A 16,408-nucleotide genomic window follows, 5' to 3' on the forward strand; every position below is an offset into this window, starting at 1 on the left:
GCATTAATTTAGTTATTTTTTTTAATATAGTGAAGGATGTGATGTGGGCATTTTCCTCATGACAAGAGGAAATGAAGTGGCTGTTCATATCCACAGAAAAGTAGGACGGAAACCCTAGTCAGACAAGTGTGTAATTATTCTATGAGTAGTTCATGTTAATGTATTTAGAGTGCTTATTTGTGTAGGTTGAGTGTGTGTATACATACATGCACATGAATACACATGCATTATTTATCTATATATCTGTATATATAAAAAAGCGTCATATAAATTTCTATATAGATTTCTATGTAAAGAAATCTCCCAGACTAGGTGAGCTAGCTTTGATGGCCCTGTGGTGGAGGGAGTACTGAGATTTGAGGCATCCTGTCTTACATTGGACTTTTGTGTAACCCCTTTCAGGCTTGGTTACACACCTGTGAAGTGAGATGAAATATGTTACTTATGCTCTTCAGATAAACTTTACAAAGATTTGCTTGGGGAAGTACTGGCAGAGCATCACAGTAAAGCTGAGAAACAACCATATTTTTTTAAGCACCAAGTCTGTTGTCAGTTTGCTATTGGGAGTTCCGCACAGCAGTGCATAATATCACTCTGATGATTTAGTGAGAGAAGATAGAATAAGGAAATGCAGATTGTTGGCAGTGGTACTGATAAATATTGCTCTTATTAGAGGCAGATGTGATTTTTCCTGACCTTTTCATCCATTCTGTTTCCCCCCACCATGCTCCTTCTAGGGATTTGTCCTTGCTGTTACCGTCATCCGAGAGGCTGCGGAGGAGATCAGATGTTACATGCGCGACAAGGAAGTGAACTCGCAGATCTACAGCAAGCTCACAGCGAGAGGTCGGCTCGGTGGCTCCAGCGTGCCCGCTGCATCCTGGCGCGGCAGCGCCAGGGGTTGCAACTCAATCAAATGCTGCTGACAGTCGGAGAAGCAGAGTTCAAGGAATGGGGAGGGGGTTATGGGCTTGCAGGCACGTGGCTTCGCAGGCACGCTGCCACTCCTGCTGCTGCTGCGGAGGCCTCAGGGGTCTGGGTGGCTTCTCGTGGATGGCTCCTCACCGGGCTGTGGTGGCTGCTGAGGGTTTCCTAGGGAGACGCACAGCTAGTGCGAGGGGTGTGTGTGTGTGTTAATTGCCTCAGATAACTTCAGAGCATCATCTTGGCTACTTGAGGCACGGGGAGCGGGCAGCCAGTGTGTTCACACATGCAGGAGCCTGCTTTGTGGGCTGGGAGTTCACTGCAGCCAGCACCAGGCAGGGGTGAACTTCCAAGCAGCTGGTGTGGTATTTTTAAACCCTGCTTGCTCCTAACTCCAGTGTAGGCCAAAACTTCTTTCCCTTCTTGGTGGATTAGAGTCACCAAAGAAAATGAAACTGGATCTGAATTGCTCTAGGTTGTGGAGGTGAATGTTTCCAGAAGGGAAATGTGTTTTCCTTCCTGCAAAGCTGTGATACGAGAGAAGCGCTCTGTAATGTTGCATGGATGAAGGGAGGGAGAGGCAAATACAGCAAACAGCATAGTAGGAAGAAAACAAGAATGGAGCTATAGCAGATGTGATATGTTTGGGGTTTTTTTGTGTTTGTTTTCCTTCCAGTTTTGGTAATAGTGCATCTGTCTTCCCTCTGCATGTGGTTTTTGCTTGCTCACCCTGTCAGGAAGAGAGACAGATGTGAGAAGGATTCCTACAAGCTACCAATTCTATTCTTTAATGGGAACAACAAATGTGTGCTTAAAAAAGGGAGGAGGATCCACATAGGCAAATAATTTGCAAAAGCACTTTACTAGAAGAAATAAATCTAGGTCTGTGAAATTGTCAGAATATGGTTATGCAGAGGTTGATTCAACTATTGAGAGTGACGGTAGGCTATGTTCTAGTGTCTAGGACTGGGGACCCTTTCAGCACAGGTACCGCAAATCATAGTTAAGTAGAAGTACTCTGTGTACTGAAGGAGCTTGTGAGTGCATGTGTTAAATTTAAGGTGACTTGCTGGACATACTGACATGTTCCATCACTTACTGGGCATGCAATAGTGTTGAATTTCATAGTTTTTTCTGGGTTGTACCAGACAGGGACTTAAATCATGCAAGTCCTTTGCTAAAAGAGAATGTGTGATATGTTATCACATCTTTTGTGTGTTTCTGTTAGCAGCAGCTGATGTAGTTCATCAATACTGGCAGTATCTTGTACTTTTTTGTATAGATCATCTTTAGCCCCTTCCTCCAACTGTGAGGAGTTGGGAGACCTCATTTGTAAGTGAGCCCAGGCTGCAGCAGCTCAGCTGCGTCTGATCCTTGGCTCTGGCCATTGTTTACAGCTGTGCCGTACCTAACAAAGACATTTAAATTCTTGTTTGAAAAAATCAAATGCTGCCTTACTATGGAGTTACTCCTAATACCATGACAATGATGGTGAGGCCAGGGTTTTGTTTTTAAAAAGGGAATGAACTGAATTTAAGCAACTTCTTTTTTTTTTTTTTCATTTCCAGTTTCTTTGTTATAAGTTTATACCCTTGAATTAAGATGCAGTGAACTAGGTGTAGTAAAAATATGCTGCTTTCAACACTTGCACTTTTAAGAATAAGGCTGCTTTTTAAATGTAATTGCTCAAGGCTGTATATATTTCACATGCCGGGAATTATGAGGCAACTCCAAACTAGGGAGTTTGAGTTTCTGAATATTAAATCCCCTTTTAATAACGTGTTCTTACTACAACACTTAAAATGCTTGGCAACCAACAAAAGCCTCATCCAAGAGGGGTGTACTACATCTATTTAAAGATATAAAAGAGTTGCCTTCTGGATTCTATTCAATGATCTATAAGGGGCCTGACCTTTCCTTTAGTTCTTTTCATATTGCTATTACGTTTCCCATGAATGATTTCCCTCCCCCCAGTCCTTTAACTTTTCTAATTTTGTGAAAGAAACCAAGGAGGATTGGCAGCTGGGCACTAGCTGAAAGTCTTAAGCCACTTTATTTAACACGAATTTGGTGCAGAAACAGGAACGAGACTCTCTAGCGGTATAGTTTAGAGTAGGAAAAATAAAATTATTTATGATTGTCTTGTGGTTTGGGGAGAAAAGTAATTTTCTGTCTCTCCCTGAATCTCGGTACTCAAGCTTTTCAGGAGACCTGAACATCTCTTTTTCCCCTGATTAAAACCTTAGCACCTCTGAGAATCACCTAGGAGCAGGGAAGTACCTTGTGAGGCCACCATGGCTGGGGGATGGAAGTGTGTTGGGTTTGGTTTATTGTATCTATTAGTACAGTTAGAAAAAGTAGGCAAGCTTTCAAGGAAACCCTTCATCAGGTCAAAAGTAGAAGCAGCAAATATCAAAATAAGTTGAGAACAGCTGATCTTAACCATTAATTTTCAGTGTAGCTGACAAAACTCCAGGTAGGACTTGCCTTGGACTGTAGGCTGTTTTGGGGGTTTTGGGGCTTTGGGGTTTTTTTGTGTTGAATAGCAGGGTTCATGCTTCAGGATAGTGGCACAGCACTGTATTGAAAAGGGGCGGTGCAGAAGGGTACTGATGCACAAAAGCCCTCTGTAATGTTGCTGTATAATTTTTTTTTAAAACTTCACAATAGTTTCACTTCTAAAGCCAGTGTTTTGGGGGAGGGGGATTAGGTTAGGCTCGACACTGAGCACTGCTGTCTTGACGATTGGCTATAATCGATCTGTTGGAGCACTGTAGCTTTCTCCAAGCTATTTTTATTTCTCCTGAGTATTTGTACTAAGCTGCAGTTAAGGTGGCTGGAGAATAGTTTTTCCCATCTCCAACCTTGGCCTCCCAGTGCAGCCCCACAGATGTAAATACATACTTAGGTCTGAATGAAGTCAGGGAGACTTAAGCACATGCTTATATGCAGTTTTGAATAGGGATGGAAGTAAGCACAGATTTAAATGCTTTCCCGAATCGGGATCCTCTTGTCCTCTTTGTGTGTGGTTCCTCATGCCCTGTACAGAGCCACAGCTGCAGCGTGGCTGGGCACAGCTCCTGCTGCCGGCCGGGAGCTCTCCAGCTCAGCACACCCACCAGCCTCGTCCCCCAACCCTGGGGGGGGGTATTTTGAATTTGCAGTGTTGCTCCTGTACATGAAACTTTTTTCAGGCACTCTTCTTGTTAAGCTTTTTAAGGTTCAATAAGCTGCTGCTTTGTAGAGAAAAATGAAGAATCCTCTTTGGATCACATTTTATTCTGATTATAGTTGCTGAATTTCAGGGACTAATCTTTTTGGAGGGCAGTGTGAGGTAGTGTATTTTCTCTGTGTTCCTTTATTTTACATAACATCAAAAAAATTCCACTCTGAACCTCTTTTCTCTTTCTACCGATATGATCCATTTATGTTCCAAAATGATGAAACCAGCAGACTTCTGGAAAGCATTTTTTTTTTTAATAGAAAGCTCTCCATTTAAAGGACAGTTGTTTGGATTGTAATAAAAAATAATCAAATTTCAAACCCCTATTCATAAACCTACAAGCCTCCTTGTGTTCAGAAGTCTGTGTGCTGACTTTCTGCTTGATAGAAAGCTAGAACTGTGCTTGCAAATTCTTGGTTTGTTTTTCTTGTCTCCCCCCCCCCCCCCCCGTAACACTGCATAATAGAGAGAGAAACTCCACAGAAAGAAATGGGAAGAGACCTCCTACTGAGGGGTGCTACTTAAGATACAGATCATTGGCATTTACCAGCCATATAAAAACAATATTTTCCCAAACCCTCTGAGTCCTGCTCCACCATTTATACAGCATAAGGCTGCAAAAGCCAAAAGTTTGGTGCAGCACATCCAAACAACCTTTTTTTTTTTTTTTTCTCTCCAGATGCATTTAACTTGTTTTAATAAACCTCTGGCTTCAGCTTTAGTTCCAAATTAAGTGTTTTGATCTGTACTTTAGAGAAGCTCTGCAGATCTATTGTGAAATCTTGGCTTATGCGTTCGCATCGTAGAAAAATGCATCTCTTCTGGCTAATATATTTAATACTTTAAATAATCTGCTTTATGGTACATCCATCATGCTGCAGATTTGTTAATAATTTCAAAGACTGTAGCTTAAGTTGGAACAAACTGTTTGCATTTTATTATGTTTACTTTTTTATCTTTAAAAAAATAAATCAGGTTACAGCAAAGAATGAAACAAACACCAATCAAATTTTAACAACAGGGTTTTTTTAAGTAAGAGATCAACACTAGTTGCTTTTTAAGATTGTGTTAATCACTGACTTGTATTCTGATTAACTTCAGAAAATATAAACTGGAAGTATTGTAAATGCTAAATAAACCTATGTGTATTTAGAGGAAGCACTTTTAGATGCATTTATAAAAGCAGTAATTTATTATTACAAAAATACTTTAATAGCAGAGCAATACTGGGAAATGAAGCAGTTGTGTTATTAGCTAGTTTCTTAAACATGCATGAGAAAACATCTAATGTTTAGGAGGTAGTTTCCCCACAGAAAGAAAAAGGAATTACGGAATTCCCAAGATCAAAATAAAACTAATTCAAGTAAGTTGCTTTATGGGAGTCCTGAGTCAAAGGAAACATCTGGTCCTGCGCCTTCTTAGCAGGACATGTGGTACATACTGCAGAGATGTCATCCATGAAAGGCCAGGAGTATGGCTGGAAAAAGTAGAATTAGCTTTGCTACCTAAAAAGGGCATCTCACTTATACAGTAGTTATAAAAATGTATATTGGTAGAAAGGTCCTCTCTTTCTTTTACCTTAAAACAGCTGAGCTTGGGAGGGTTATTGAACAATACAAATCTGCTCCAGCTGCTTTGATTTCTCTCATACTGGAAAACTTTTAAAGCAGATGATATTGTTTTCAGAATAATGATCCAAAAAGCATTGTATGTGCATAATAATAGGAAATCATCACATTATAGCTTTGTCCAGGCATTAATTTTTCTTTTCCAGCATGAATTTACATCATTAAGGAAAGCACTACAAAAATAAGTTTCCATTCCTGAAACCTGCAGATAGTGCTTCTTATACTCACAGTCACCAAATAAATCCTTGTGATCTTTAAGAGAAATACATAAAATATGGTTAAACAAACCCACATCTCATTCCAAGAGCTTTTTTGCACAGTGGTTTCAGAATTGCTATGCCTGTGTGGGGAGAGCACACTGGGGTTTTTTTCCTCCTTTGCACGGGAGAATATTCAAAAGCACTTTTTGTTGTTTTGTGAATAACCGTATTAAAAGGGGAGGAAGAGATGTTATCTGTCAGACCCTTTTAGTGTCATAGTACCTAACTTTGTATAGCCCATACAGAAGACTGCCAGGGATGCTTTTTTGGATCCTCTTGGAGTGCGGCTTTTCTTTTCAAGCCTCTGCGTAATGGACTCTTAATCCCCAGTATGCTTCCTGCCCTGGCAGAGATGTCTTTAGCCCAGCATTCATTTTGTTTACTTTTTTTTTTTAACTAAAAATCTTGCAAGGCAAAACCCAGGATCCACAAAAGACCTATGAGATATTTGTGAAATGGGCCATGACTGCTTATAATTTGTAGGAATAATTACAGCATGTAAGGAAGTCTGCATTTATTAGCAGCAGTGATGAAGCATGTTGTTAAGCACACAGTGTGTCACCAAAGCAGCAGGCTGCCGGGAGCCCAGAATGGCTTTCATTGTTAATTTGGAGCAGAAACACTGAAGCATATCCTGAGAAGGATGCTAATGAAGGGACTGCCAGTAGTAAAATCCTAGTGACCTTTGTGCTTTGTGCTAATTTCTATTCCCCCTCCCTTCCCCCTTCTCCTTTCCCCCTGAGCTGCTATCTGGCTAGTGAGCCCATGAATTTTGAGGTACAGTAGGAGTCTTGTCCATGCTGGGGTGAGCTCCACGTGCCTCCCCCACTTCCACTCAAATCACAGCAGATTAAAGAGGCTTTTGTTGAAATATAACAGACAGACACATAGAGGCAGGGTTCAAATTAACTGATTATAAATCACTAGTTAGTCTGAGAAGCCAAATCTAGAGCTGGCTAATGATTTGAAATTACTAGCCAATTGTTAAATTAATCCCCTGTTTTAAAGCAACTGGGAAATGTTTGACAGCTGCAAAGAAATAAATATTTATGCATTTTCTGTAGGACCCATACTCTGCAGGGCTTGTTCAGGCTGTGTCTGTCCAGAGGCAAAGGAGAGGTGGTACAGCTGAGCCAGATACAAGAACTACGGCAGGGAAGGAAATGAGCCTGGTTTTTAAGATGGGCCCATTGTACTTAACAGCTTTCAGGGCTTGGATTGAGAGTTGAGCTTTAGATTTTCAACCACCTAAGGAAGAGGAGTCAGGAGTTGATGGTTCCCTACTGTAATTTTCCTGTTCTTGCTCTGTTGTCTGCCTGACGCTGAAAGTATTTTCAAATTCCTGGGTTAAGCAGTACAAAAAAAGTTTAAGGGCTTGTTTCAGAGTTGTCAGTAGAGAGTGACCAGGGAGTTTTGCATCCAGGGCTGAGGTCTGGAGCTGTTAGACAAGAGGCTTTCAGCCCTTTTCACAGATTGAGACCCACTGCTTTACCCAGTGGCAGCAGTGGGCTTGGTAAGCCTTTACAGGGCAGCGTTGCCTAATTCTTCTGATAGAAAAGTTACCCATTTTCTCCAGAATAGTGAAGTGGAAGGAAGGGAGGTAAGGAACATCACACAGCACCCACAAACCCTGTCCTGCTGCTGCTCTAATGCACTGATATCTTTCCTTTGCAGGGACTGTGAAGGTGAAGAGCTCTAATATACAAGTAGGCGACCTCATCATTGTTGAAAAGGTTAGCCTTTATGTGTAGCTTTTCTGTGTAAAGTACTTTTTTTGCAAGACCGTAGAAAATGAGATCCTTTGAAGTCATGTTTGTTTTACGATAGGCTTAGAATGTCAGGTGTTAGAACACTAGTTACAATATTTAATCACTTTTCAGGCTTCCCCCGCCCCACCAAAATAGCATCATCGTCTTTGCAAGTGAGAATAAATCTGTAGATATGCACGTGTAACCTAATCTTTCCACTTATACTATAGCAAGATAAAAAGCCTCCCTGGTCCTATCTCTGACTGTTGGACACAGGTTAAATGCCTGATACAAATGCAACATCCAAATGTTGCTTTGGGTGTAAACAACACAAGTATTGGGAGACATAGTGATCCATTTGTAGGCACTGGTATGTACAGGTATATTTCCCCCTTTATACAAGTTTGTGTGTGGGTTTTTTAATCCACTGATTTTTTTTTTTTTTTTTTGCCCACACACTCTGTGCAAGCAGCTATGACCTCTAAAACCATTAGTATGAAAATATTCAGTACAAAAAAGAGAAAAATGGTAACTGTAGATTCCAGATACATGCTTTCTTCTAGTATGGGACTTCTTGAAAGGAAACCAGCATTAGTTCAAAATTTCTTCACACTGCTAGAATTACTCACTAGCCCTTTTGTAAACCTAGCTGTTGGTGGGTTGGGTCAGTGGGAGCTGGCACCAGTTATTATTCTGCTCTTGGAATTCTGCAGGGAAGTGAGTTTAGGATTCAAAGCAAAATGAATGCCAAGCTTCAGTTTGACAAAGAAATCCTCTTTCTCCTCCATATCCCCTTTGCTTGTCACGGTAGGGCTGTGGAAGGCGGCTGCACACGCGTGCAGGGCTGTATGCACAATAATGGCCTTTCTTCTCCTAACAGAACCAGCGGGTCCCTGCTGACATGATCTTCCTGAGGACGTCGGAGAAGAATGGTAAACATCTGGAACCAATTGTCAAAATAACCATTAACCTTTCACTGGTTGTTTAGAGAAAATTATCTTTTAGAAATGTGAAAGAAATAGATAATAGTAAAATTTTAGAGAGACAGAGAATTAAAATACTTTTATGGACTGCCACTTCTCAGGATGTTATACTCTTTTTGTTTGCTAATCAAAGAACGTAGGTGGTTGAACCCAGGGTAAATGAATCTGGTTGCATAACAGTTTGTGTTTTAGATGTAAATAATTTTACTTGCCATTCAGGTTTGTTTTGTTAAGTGTGGGATAGGAAATGTTTGATCAAAAGGATTAGAAAACATAAAGACTAATGGGAACATTTCAAATGTCCTAAAGATACAGCACAGAGTCTGACTGTATTCTGGACTAGTGGAAGGAAATGAATGTGTGATGCAAGAATATCATTCTTGCGTTATTAACAAAAGTTACTTGAAGTCAGATACTGTTTCCAAAGAAAGAAGGGTGTCCTAGATACAAAGCCATTTCATGAGTTATAGATGTATCTAAGACAGATCTGGAAAGAGCACTGACTGGTGTTGAAAATCCACAGGGTCTTGCTTCCTTCGCACTGACCAGCTGGATGGTGAGACAGACTGGAAATTGCGGCTGCCCGTTACCTGTACTCAGAGGCTGCCAACTGCTTCTGTAAGCTGCCTTTGTACAAAATACTGTACTTGTTAAACATGCGTATCTGTTTTACCTGAAAAATGTTCAGGTGCTTCAGTTAATGGGCTGTTTTGAGAAACAGGTTAATGCAGCATTGTTCTGCATAGGGCTCAGTGCATGCTGCAGATTGGCTCTGACAACAAAGCTTTGTAGCTTTGGCTACAGATTAGCTTTGGCTCTTCCTGAGCTCCAAGGCAAGATTTCAGGTAAGGTGAAGCTAGGTGTCTCTGTGCCACGTGGCTGTCACCACAAAGCTGTGCAGATAGGCACTGGGGTTGACAGCTAGAGAATGGCCTTGCAGCAGAAGGTGGCTAATGGTAGGATGCTCCTATTTTCTTTTTCTTCTCCAGAGACCATTGCAGTAACTTACTGCAGGATAGGTCTTGTTGCAGGATAGGTACCTTTGGTGGTGGTACTTCTCAAATGCTCCCTTTCACTCCTTGCACTCCAGTAAGTTCAGAGGCACAATTCATGCATTTTCATGAAATGGCTTCAGAGGCCATTAAGTTTTCATTGCTTGCCTTTATGAAAGGAGGAGTGTCACCATGGAAGCTCCACTGTATGATCTGAAATAAGCATATAACCTGCATCAAACATGCTGTTTCCCAAAATCTCTAGCTAAGTAGCTCGTGTGTTGTTTTGTTTGTTTTTATTTTTTAAAAAGAGAAAACAAGGGAAAGAAGGGGGAATCAGAGTACCTGCTTTATTGATGTTCTATCTGTAAAAAGTGCAAGAAGTTTATTTTATACAAAGGCTTTGAAGCAAGGCATTATCTCCAGGGGGTGAATAGTTTGTGCATGTGTAGGAGTCAGCAGTGAAAATGCTGTGCAGAATTGGCCTATCTTCTTGTCACCAGAGAACTGTTCCTAGTGACACTGGCATGTTGAACTAAATATTGAGTGATAGGGTGTTCCTTGATTGCCTTGGAAGACTACTCCAAACCTTCTTTGCTATGAAGTAATAAGTGTCTTAGGTTGTCTTGATTATTCAGGCTGAAATTTCTTTTATGGGGCACTGACATCTAAGTAACTCCCAGGAGTCTCTCAGGTATCAATTCAAGAAATAGTCTGCAGTGAAGCTGGTACACCAATTGTATTTTCTCTTAGACAGTTGGGCTCCACTAAGTAACATGATTCAGTAATTATCTTAACTTCATAAGTAACTCTTCCTCAAAGTATTTTGGTAGAAATATTTGTACATTATTAAAATGTGGTTGTCTAACTGTCTGCCAAAACATGTCTGGTTTATAGGACCTACTGCAAATCCGATCCTATGTATATGCAGAAGAACCCAATATTGATATACATAACTTTGTGGGGACCTTCAGAAGGGTGAGTCTTGCTGACATATATTTGAAATCATATAGGTCATGTTTCCTATGCAAACCTGCTGAATGCTACCAGGTTGCCAGAGTTTTTCAGGAGAAATAGTGAAGTCTGTCTTGCCATTCCTTGTCTCTTCTTTCTTCTCCCCCCCCCCCCAAAAAAAAATCTGTGAAATAAATCTGAAACAAAAATATGGTTATTGAAGCTTTGACTTGGAGACAATGTCATCGGCTGTTGAGTATTATGGACCTTACTCTGAAGGTACTAGATCTGAACATTTGGACAGAGATTGGTAGTTATGTATTCATGGTGCCTGTTCAGAAGGAAATCTGGACCACCATAGACTGTAGGATTAAAATCCTTTAATTGTGAAAAGACAGGGGATCTTAGCTAGATCAGGCAATAGTAGTCTTAATTCTGAGTCAGTTGTTTTTTTGCCTTCAATTGCATACAACCTATATGAACTCAGTTATATCTGCCCCCTATTTCAGAGGGCAGCAAGCAGCTCAAGAGCCACTGTGAAATATCACCATTAAAAAAATATATATCTTTTGACTTGTTGGGAAGATGCATTGCCTACTCGGGGCAAAAGGTTGAGGTTTTTTCCTCTCAGTGGAATTATGAACATTTTCAGAGATTCATCTAACACCCTTGGGGACCTTTCAGAGGACAAATGGTTTTGTAACAAATAAGGAGACAGTTACAGCTTATTAGAAGTTGTCTGCTGGTATTTTAGCTCAAAATTTTAGGTTTTGCCCTTTTATCTTTATGTGGCATGGTTTAATCTGGTTTAATAGTGCTGGCACAGAAGAGGAGTTTGAGTGGCTTGGGGAGGCAGTTCTTGTATAAAATCTGCACAGACATTAATTCACTTTCTCATGCAAAGGTACAATTGTGTAGAATTAATCTTTTGGTGCCTAAGAGGAATTGCACTTTCTTTTAGCTGTTCTCTGGTGCGTATCAGACAACTTTCTAGGCATCATTGAGCAGTCCAAACAGGTTCTCAGTGAGATCTTACAGTAGCAGGAGAAATGCTATTAATCCACGTGAGCCAAGTGAGGGAATATTTTCCTGTAGTCCCTGGAAAGCTGCTGACAAATCCTTTTCTCATTTATGATTCCTGGGGGACTTCAGCAGGCAGAGGTATCTTAATAGATTTCCATACCCCCCCGGCTCTGAACCCTTCTACTCCACTGAAACAAAGTGCTCATGTTTTTAACCCAACCAGAGATATACCTGGGTTTATGAAAATCCTCCATCTTATCAAGAAGCCCTCTACCAACACTCCCCATGTCCCTCTCCAGACACCTCTGTGTAACTCTCATCCACTGGCCTTTTACACTACTGACAAGTTTGTTTGGTTTTTATCCTGTTGTAGGAGGACAGTGACCCTCCAGTGAATGAAAGTTTAAGTATAGAAAACACCCTATGGGCCAGCACAGTGATTGCATCAGGTAAGATGGAGGATGTACATTATTATTTTTTTTTAAGGGAATATGTTAACAATTTTTAAAGGTCTTTTTGTAATGGAATAATAATCTCTGTCAGTTGGAGAAATTAGCAGTTGGAATGAAGTTTCCCACTTGTCCTAACACCTCTGGGGAGCTGAGCTCACATCTAATTGCCTCTTGGACATTCCTAGATGAGAAAGAATTGGAGTGGCCTTTGGGCACTTCTTTAGCATCTAGGACCCGAATAGCACTTAATTGCTCTCTGCATTGACATCCTAATCTGTAACAGAAATAGTGTCAAACAGATTCTGGTAACAGAAGCTAAGATGAAAGATTTCCAGGTAAGTGCTTCCATTGAGTTCGTCTTCTATGCTTTCAAAAAGAAAAAAATAAATTCCTTGACAGATTTTGGTTTATATATACAATAAGCTCCCAAGGCCTGAGATTAATCAATGCCCTCTTGTAGAGGCTTGTCAAAGTAAAAGCCATGTTCCTCTCCTGTCCAGTGCGCTTGCAAGGTTTGTAGGGTGGTGGCTGGAGGAGAGTGAAATTCTGTTCTGCAGTTAAAGTTGTTGAATGGAGAGACTTCACAGTGCAGTACCTAGGTGTACGTGGAATTAATAATAATGGGAAGGAAGAAGAACTTCAAAAGACTTTTTCTGAAGCACTGAAAAGATTTTGATGTGCTCTTTTAAAAGCAGAAAACAGTGAATAAATTTTATTATTGTATGCTTCTATCTAATCCTGCTCTAACTCTTCTTTGAAATGTATTAGTGTTGTCACAGTGCTGTGACCAAGGGATTGTAAAAAAACTAGTTGTCCAAATACAATTTAATCAAGTAAATAATGTTCATAGATTAGTAATTGCCATGCATTAGGTAACCTACCTTCCTCCCCTCTGAGTGTAGACACATGTAGTCAGCCTGGCAGCTTCAAATACCCATCAGGCTGCTTAATGCACGAGTCTCAGCTCATCCTGCTTTTGCACAAAATAGGTGGAGAAATGGAAAGCTGTTTTTCTTGTGATTCTGTCCTGTATGGCTACTCTCCCTGCAGCACCCTTTCTTGGGGGGACTTTCTTGGCTCTTGTATCAAAGCTTTAATTTGTACCAGCTCTTGAACCGATGCAGGTCTCATACTGCCGTGGCTGAGCCTAACATGGGGCCAGGGATGAGGAGGATGTTAGAGTGAATAGTCCTACTGAAATCAGAGGGAAATACTCTCCTGCCCTGAGCATGCTCACAGCCAGTGCCTGCTGAGGGTAAAAACTATTCTTTTGCTGTACATTCAGCTGTGTGTAGTATACATGTGGGTGCAGACATTTTTCCCCAAAGAAGGGCACAGCGCATACTCTGCTCCATCTGGTCACTAATTCTGTGCTGTTTAGAAGTCCTGGGTGGTCTTGGTGTCTGGAAGGAAGGAGAGAAGGGCATGCAACGACCTCCTCTCTGCCCAAATGAACATACTGTTTGAATCTAATCCTCGTTTCTGAATAAGTTATTTGTAGATAGACATCTCTGTGAGTTCAGTTAATAGGAATAAGATTTGCAAGTATTTTCATAATTTCAAACTGTTTATGCAATGGAGTCTTGTTTTGAATGGCCATAAAAAAACCCTAGAAACACTCTTTTTATACACACCAGTGTGCCTTCAAGCTGTTTGCTAGCCCTGACAGGTTTTCCCTCTCATTTTGACTGACTTGATCAATATAATACTTAGTTTTGTTTCTCCTATGGCAATAATAAATAGCATGTTGTAGGTTATTTCTGTTAGGAGAAAATGGGGATGTTATTTTTCTTCCTCTGTGAGTGAAAGTTGTCAAGTTGTGGTGATGCCATCTCACTGGGGCAGCCTTTGCTTGTAAGACGAAGCAGAACTATGTGGCTTTCTCCATCTGCTGTAGTGGGAATGGGTCTGACTCTGACTGTTTGCAGTTGATTTGGAGTAGCTGTGCCATCTGCTGATTTGAATTGTGATGATCTTACTACCACCTGCCATCTGGCTCCAGTGATTTGTTGTTGATTTTTGTTGTTTGTTTTTTTGTTTGTTTTTTTTTTTTTAAAGGAATGTTTCCCAGCATATTTTTAGAAACCACCTCTTTTGAATCACTCTTATTTAAAAATAATTCACTTGCAGCTTGTTAAAACTTTGATCATTAATGGGTGCAGGGGAATAGCCATTTTATACTCTGCAATGTATTTGCAGCAGTGTGTTTTTTTCAGTGTTGTTTTCCTCCATTTTCACAGACCCCTAAAATTTTCTAGTAAAAAATTAGACTTTTGCAATAGCAGCTTTTAAACTCTTGGTGGTAGATAGCTTTTTCTTCATGGCTTTTTGCAAAGTTTTTAAGAGAAATCTGTAGTAATTTATGGTGCTAAACTGTATTATGTTTCTGTGAGAAGAAAAGGGAGAACTTCGTTCCTCTCAGCTCTTTAGCAACTGTGGGACATAGCATTAAAATACACTGATAGGCTCCCAGCAGCTCCATCTGTTACAGTAAGGTAGGAGTTGGTATGATTCGCCTTTTGGTGGGAACAGCAATTAGACAAATACTTAAAGTAAATTGTAGATTTTAAAATAAGGTAATTCTGTCTCTGAAAGCTGTTGAAATTCATTGGGTTTACTCCAGTTGTGCCAACCTTCACCAATAAAGAAGAACTGTAGCCCAGAGCACTGATTTAATTTTGACACACAATGAAGGACCACTATCTGGTGTAATGCAAACTTACCCACACCTAAGTGGGATTCAAAGTGGTGGGAGGAAAACCAAGAAATCCTTCATCCTTAGCAACTTTTATTTGTAGTGGGGAGAGACGACTGACATCAAAAGGGGGTCAGGGAGAGTCAAGAGAGCAAAGCAGTTGACTTCTGTTTCCATGCACTTTAATTGATGCAGTCTGATGCTGCATCAAGTCCAACCGTATGGGCGGCATGGTTGAAGACTTACTGACTTTTTGTAGGATGTCTTTTGTTCAAAGTCTATGTTTTCGTCAGTTTTATATTTCAGGTACTAGACTTTTTAATTTCTGGTTGCTATTGCTTCTGAAAATAACCTGCTAAAAATCCTTTTCAATTGTCAAGCCTTTGGATCCAACAAGTATTTTTATAGAGAAAACAAATGGAGGTGGTTTTTCTTCAGCTGATGCATGCTCTGTTTTGTTTAGGTACTGTTGTGGGAGTTGTCCTCTACACTGGAAGGGAACTGCGCAGTGTGATGAATACTTCAAACCCAAGAAGTAAGGTATGGTGAGGAAACAGTCTTATAATAAATGAGAAGGGGCAGAAATTTATCATTTTTTGAAGAAAATCCCTCCAAATGCTGTATGTACACATTACAGGGACAACCTCATAGGAATAATGATTCATATCTTCCAGCCTACTATTTAAGATAGTCACCATAGCAGAACCTATTTCTTCTTATTTTTTTTGGTTGTATTACACATGTGCCTTCTCACTTTAAGTTTGGTAAAACCATTGTTTTATATGGTTATAATGAGATAGTCCAAGTTAGAGTAGGAAAGCTTATTTTGCTGCGTTCTTCTATTATAGCAAAGCTAAGACAAGGTGCAGAGATGTTTATATTTTCTGCAGCTTTTGGCAGCATGAGTCTTCTCACACCTCTTCATGCATTGCCTAGCTTCCAAAGGATGGAAGTCTTATTGAATAAGCTGGAAACAGTTTTGCTTATAAATTTAAATGTTTGTAGTGTTTTAAAAGAGAAGTCGACTAGTGGGGAATAGCTCTTTGGATATGGCAGTTCATTCCCTTTGTGAATATTACATTGAGCTAACATCTTCATTTGTGTGCTTGAAATGTATCCCTTTTATTCTTTAGATTGGTCTTTTTGATTTGGAAGTGAACTGTCTTACCAAGATCCTATTTGGGGCTCTCGTGGTGGTCTCGCTTGTCATGGTGGCCCTTCAGCACTTTGCAGGCCGTTGGTATCTTCAGATCATAAGATTTCTCCTTCTATTCTCAAACATCATTCCCATTAGGTAAGGTGATTCCTCATTCTTCCCAGCAAAATACTGCTTGCTTTGTGTGCTCCTCCACGTTTCTACTATGAAAAAGCACGTAAACTCTTATCTATTCCTCATTTGACAACTAAGCAAATCTAGAAGTAGAAATCAAATTACTGTTTCAAACATAAGAATTGCTTTGTTGTTTCTGCTGAATTTGTTCAATGTATTCACACGTACGTTGACTCTAACTCAGGCCGTGGATTAG

The 16,408-nt window shown here is 40.3% G+C and overlaps 1 protein-coding gene across 1 annotated transcript in view; it reads left to right on the plus strand.

Annotated features, from left to right (window-relative positions):
* Positions 1-16,408, plus strand: part of ATP9A (ATPase phospholipid transporting 9A (putative)) — a 65,509-nt gene that overhangs the window by 14,651 nt on the left and 34,450 nt on the right. Inside the window, exons 4-11 of the mRNA XM_069805038.1 lie at positions 738-846; positions 7,710-7,768; positions 8,664-8,715; positions 9,290-9,384; positions 10,656-10,736; positions 12,109-12,184; positions 15,346-15,422; positions 16,016-16,176. Coding sequence (XP_069661139.1) covers positions 738-846; positions 7,710-7,768; positions 8,664-8,715; positions 9,290-9,384; positions 10,656-10,736; positions 12,109-12,184; positions 15,346-15,422; positions 16,016-16,176 — 710 coding nt within the window. The remainder of the gene's footprint in view (positions 1-737; positions 847-7,709; positions 7,769-8,663; positions 8,716-9,289; positions 9,385-10,655; positions 10,737-12,108; positions 12,185-15,345; positions 15,423-16,015; positions 16,177-16,408) is intronic.

This window comes from Haliaeetus albicilla, chromosome 2, assembly GCF_947461875.1.
Source record: "Haliaeetus albicilla chromosome 2, bHalAlb1.1, whole genome shotgun sequence".
Taxonomy (NCBI): Eukaryota; Metazoa; Chordata; class Aves; order Accipitriformes; family Accipitridae; genus Haliaeetus; species Haliaeetus albicilla.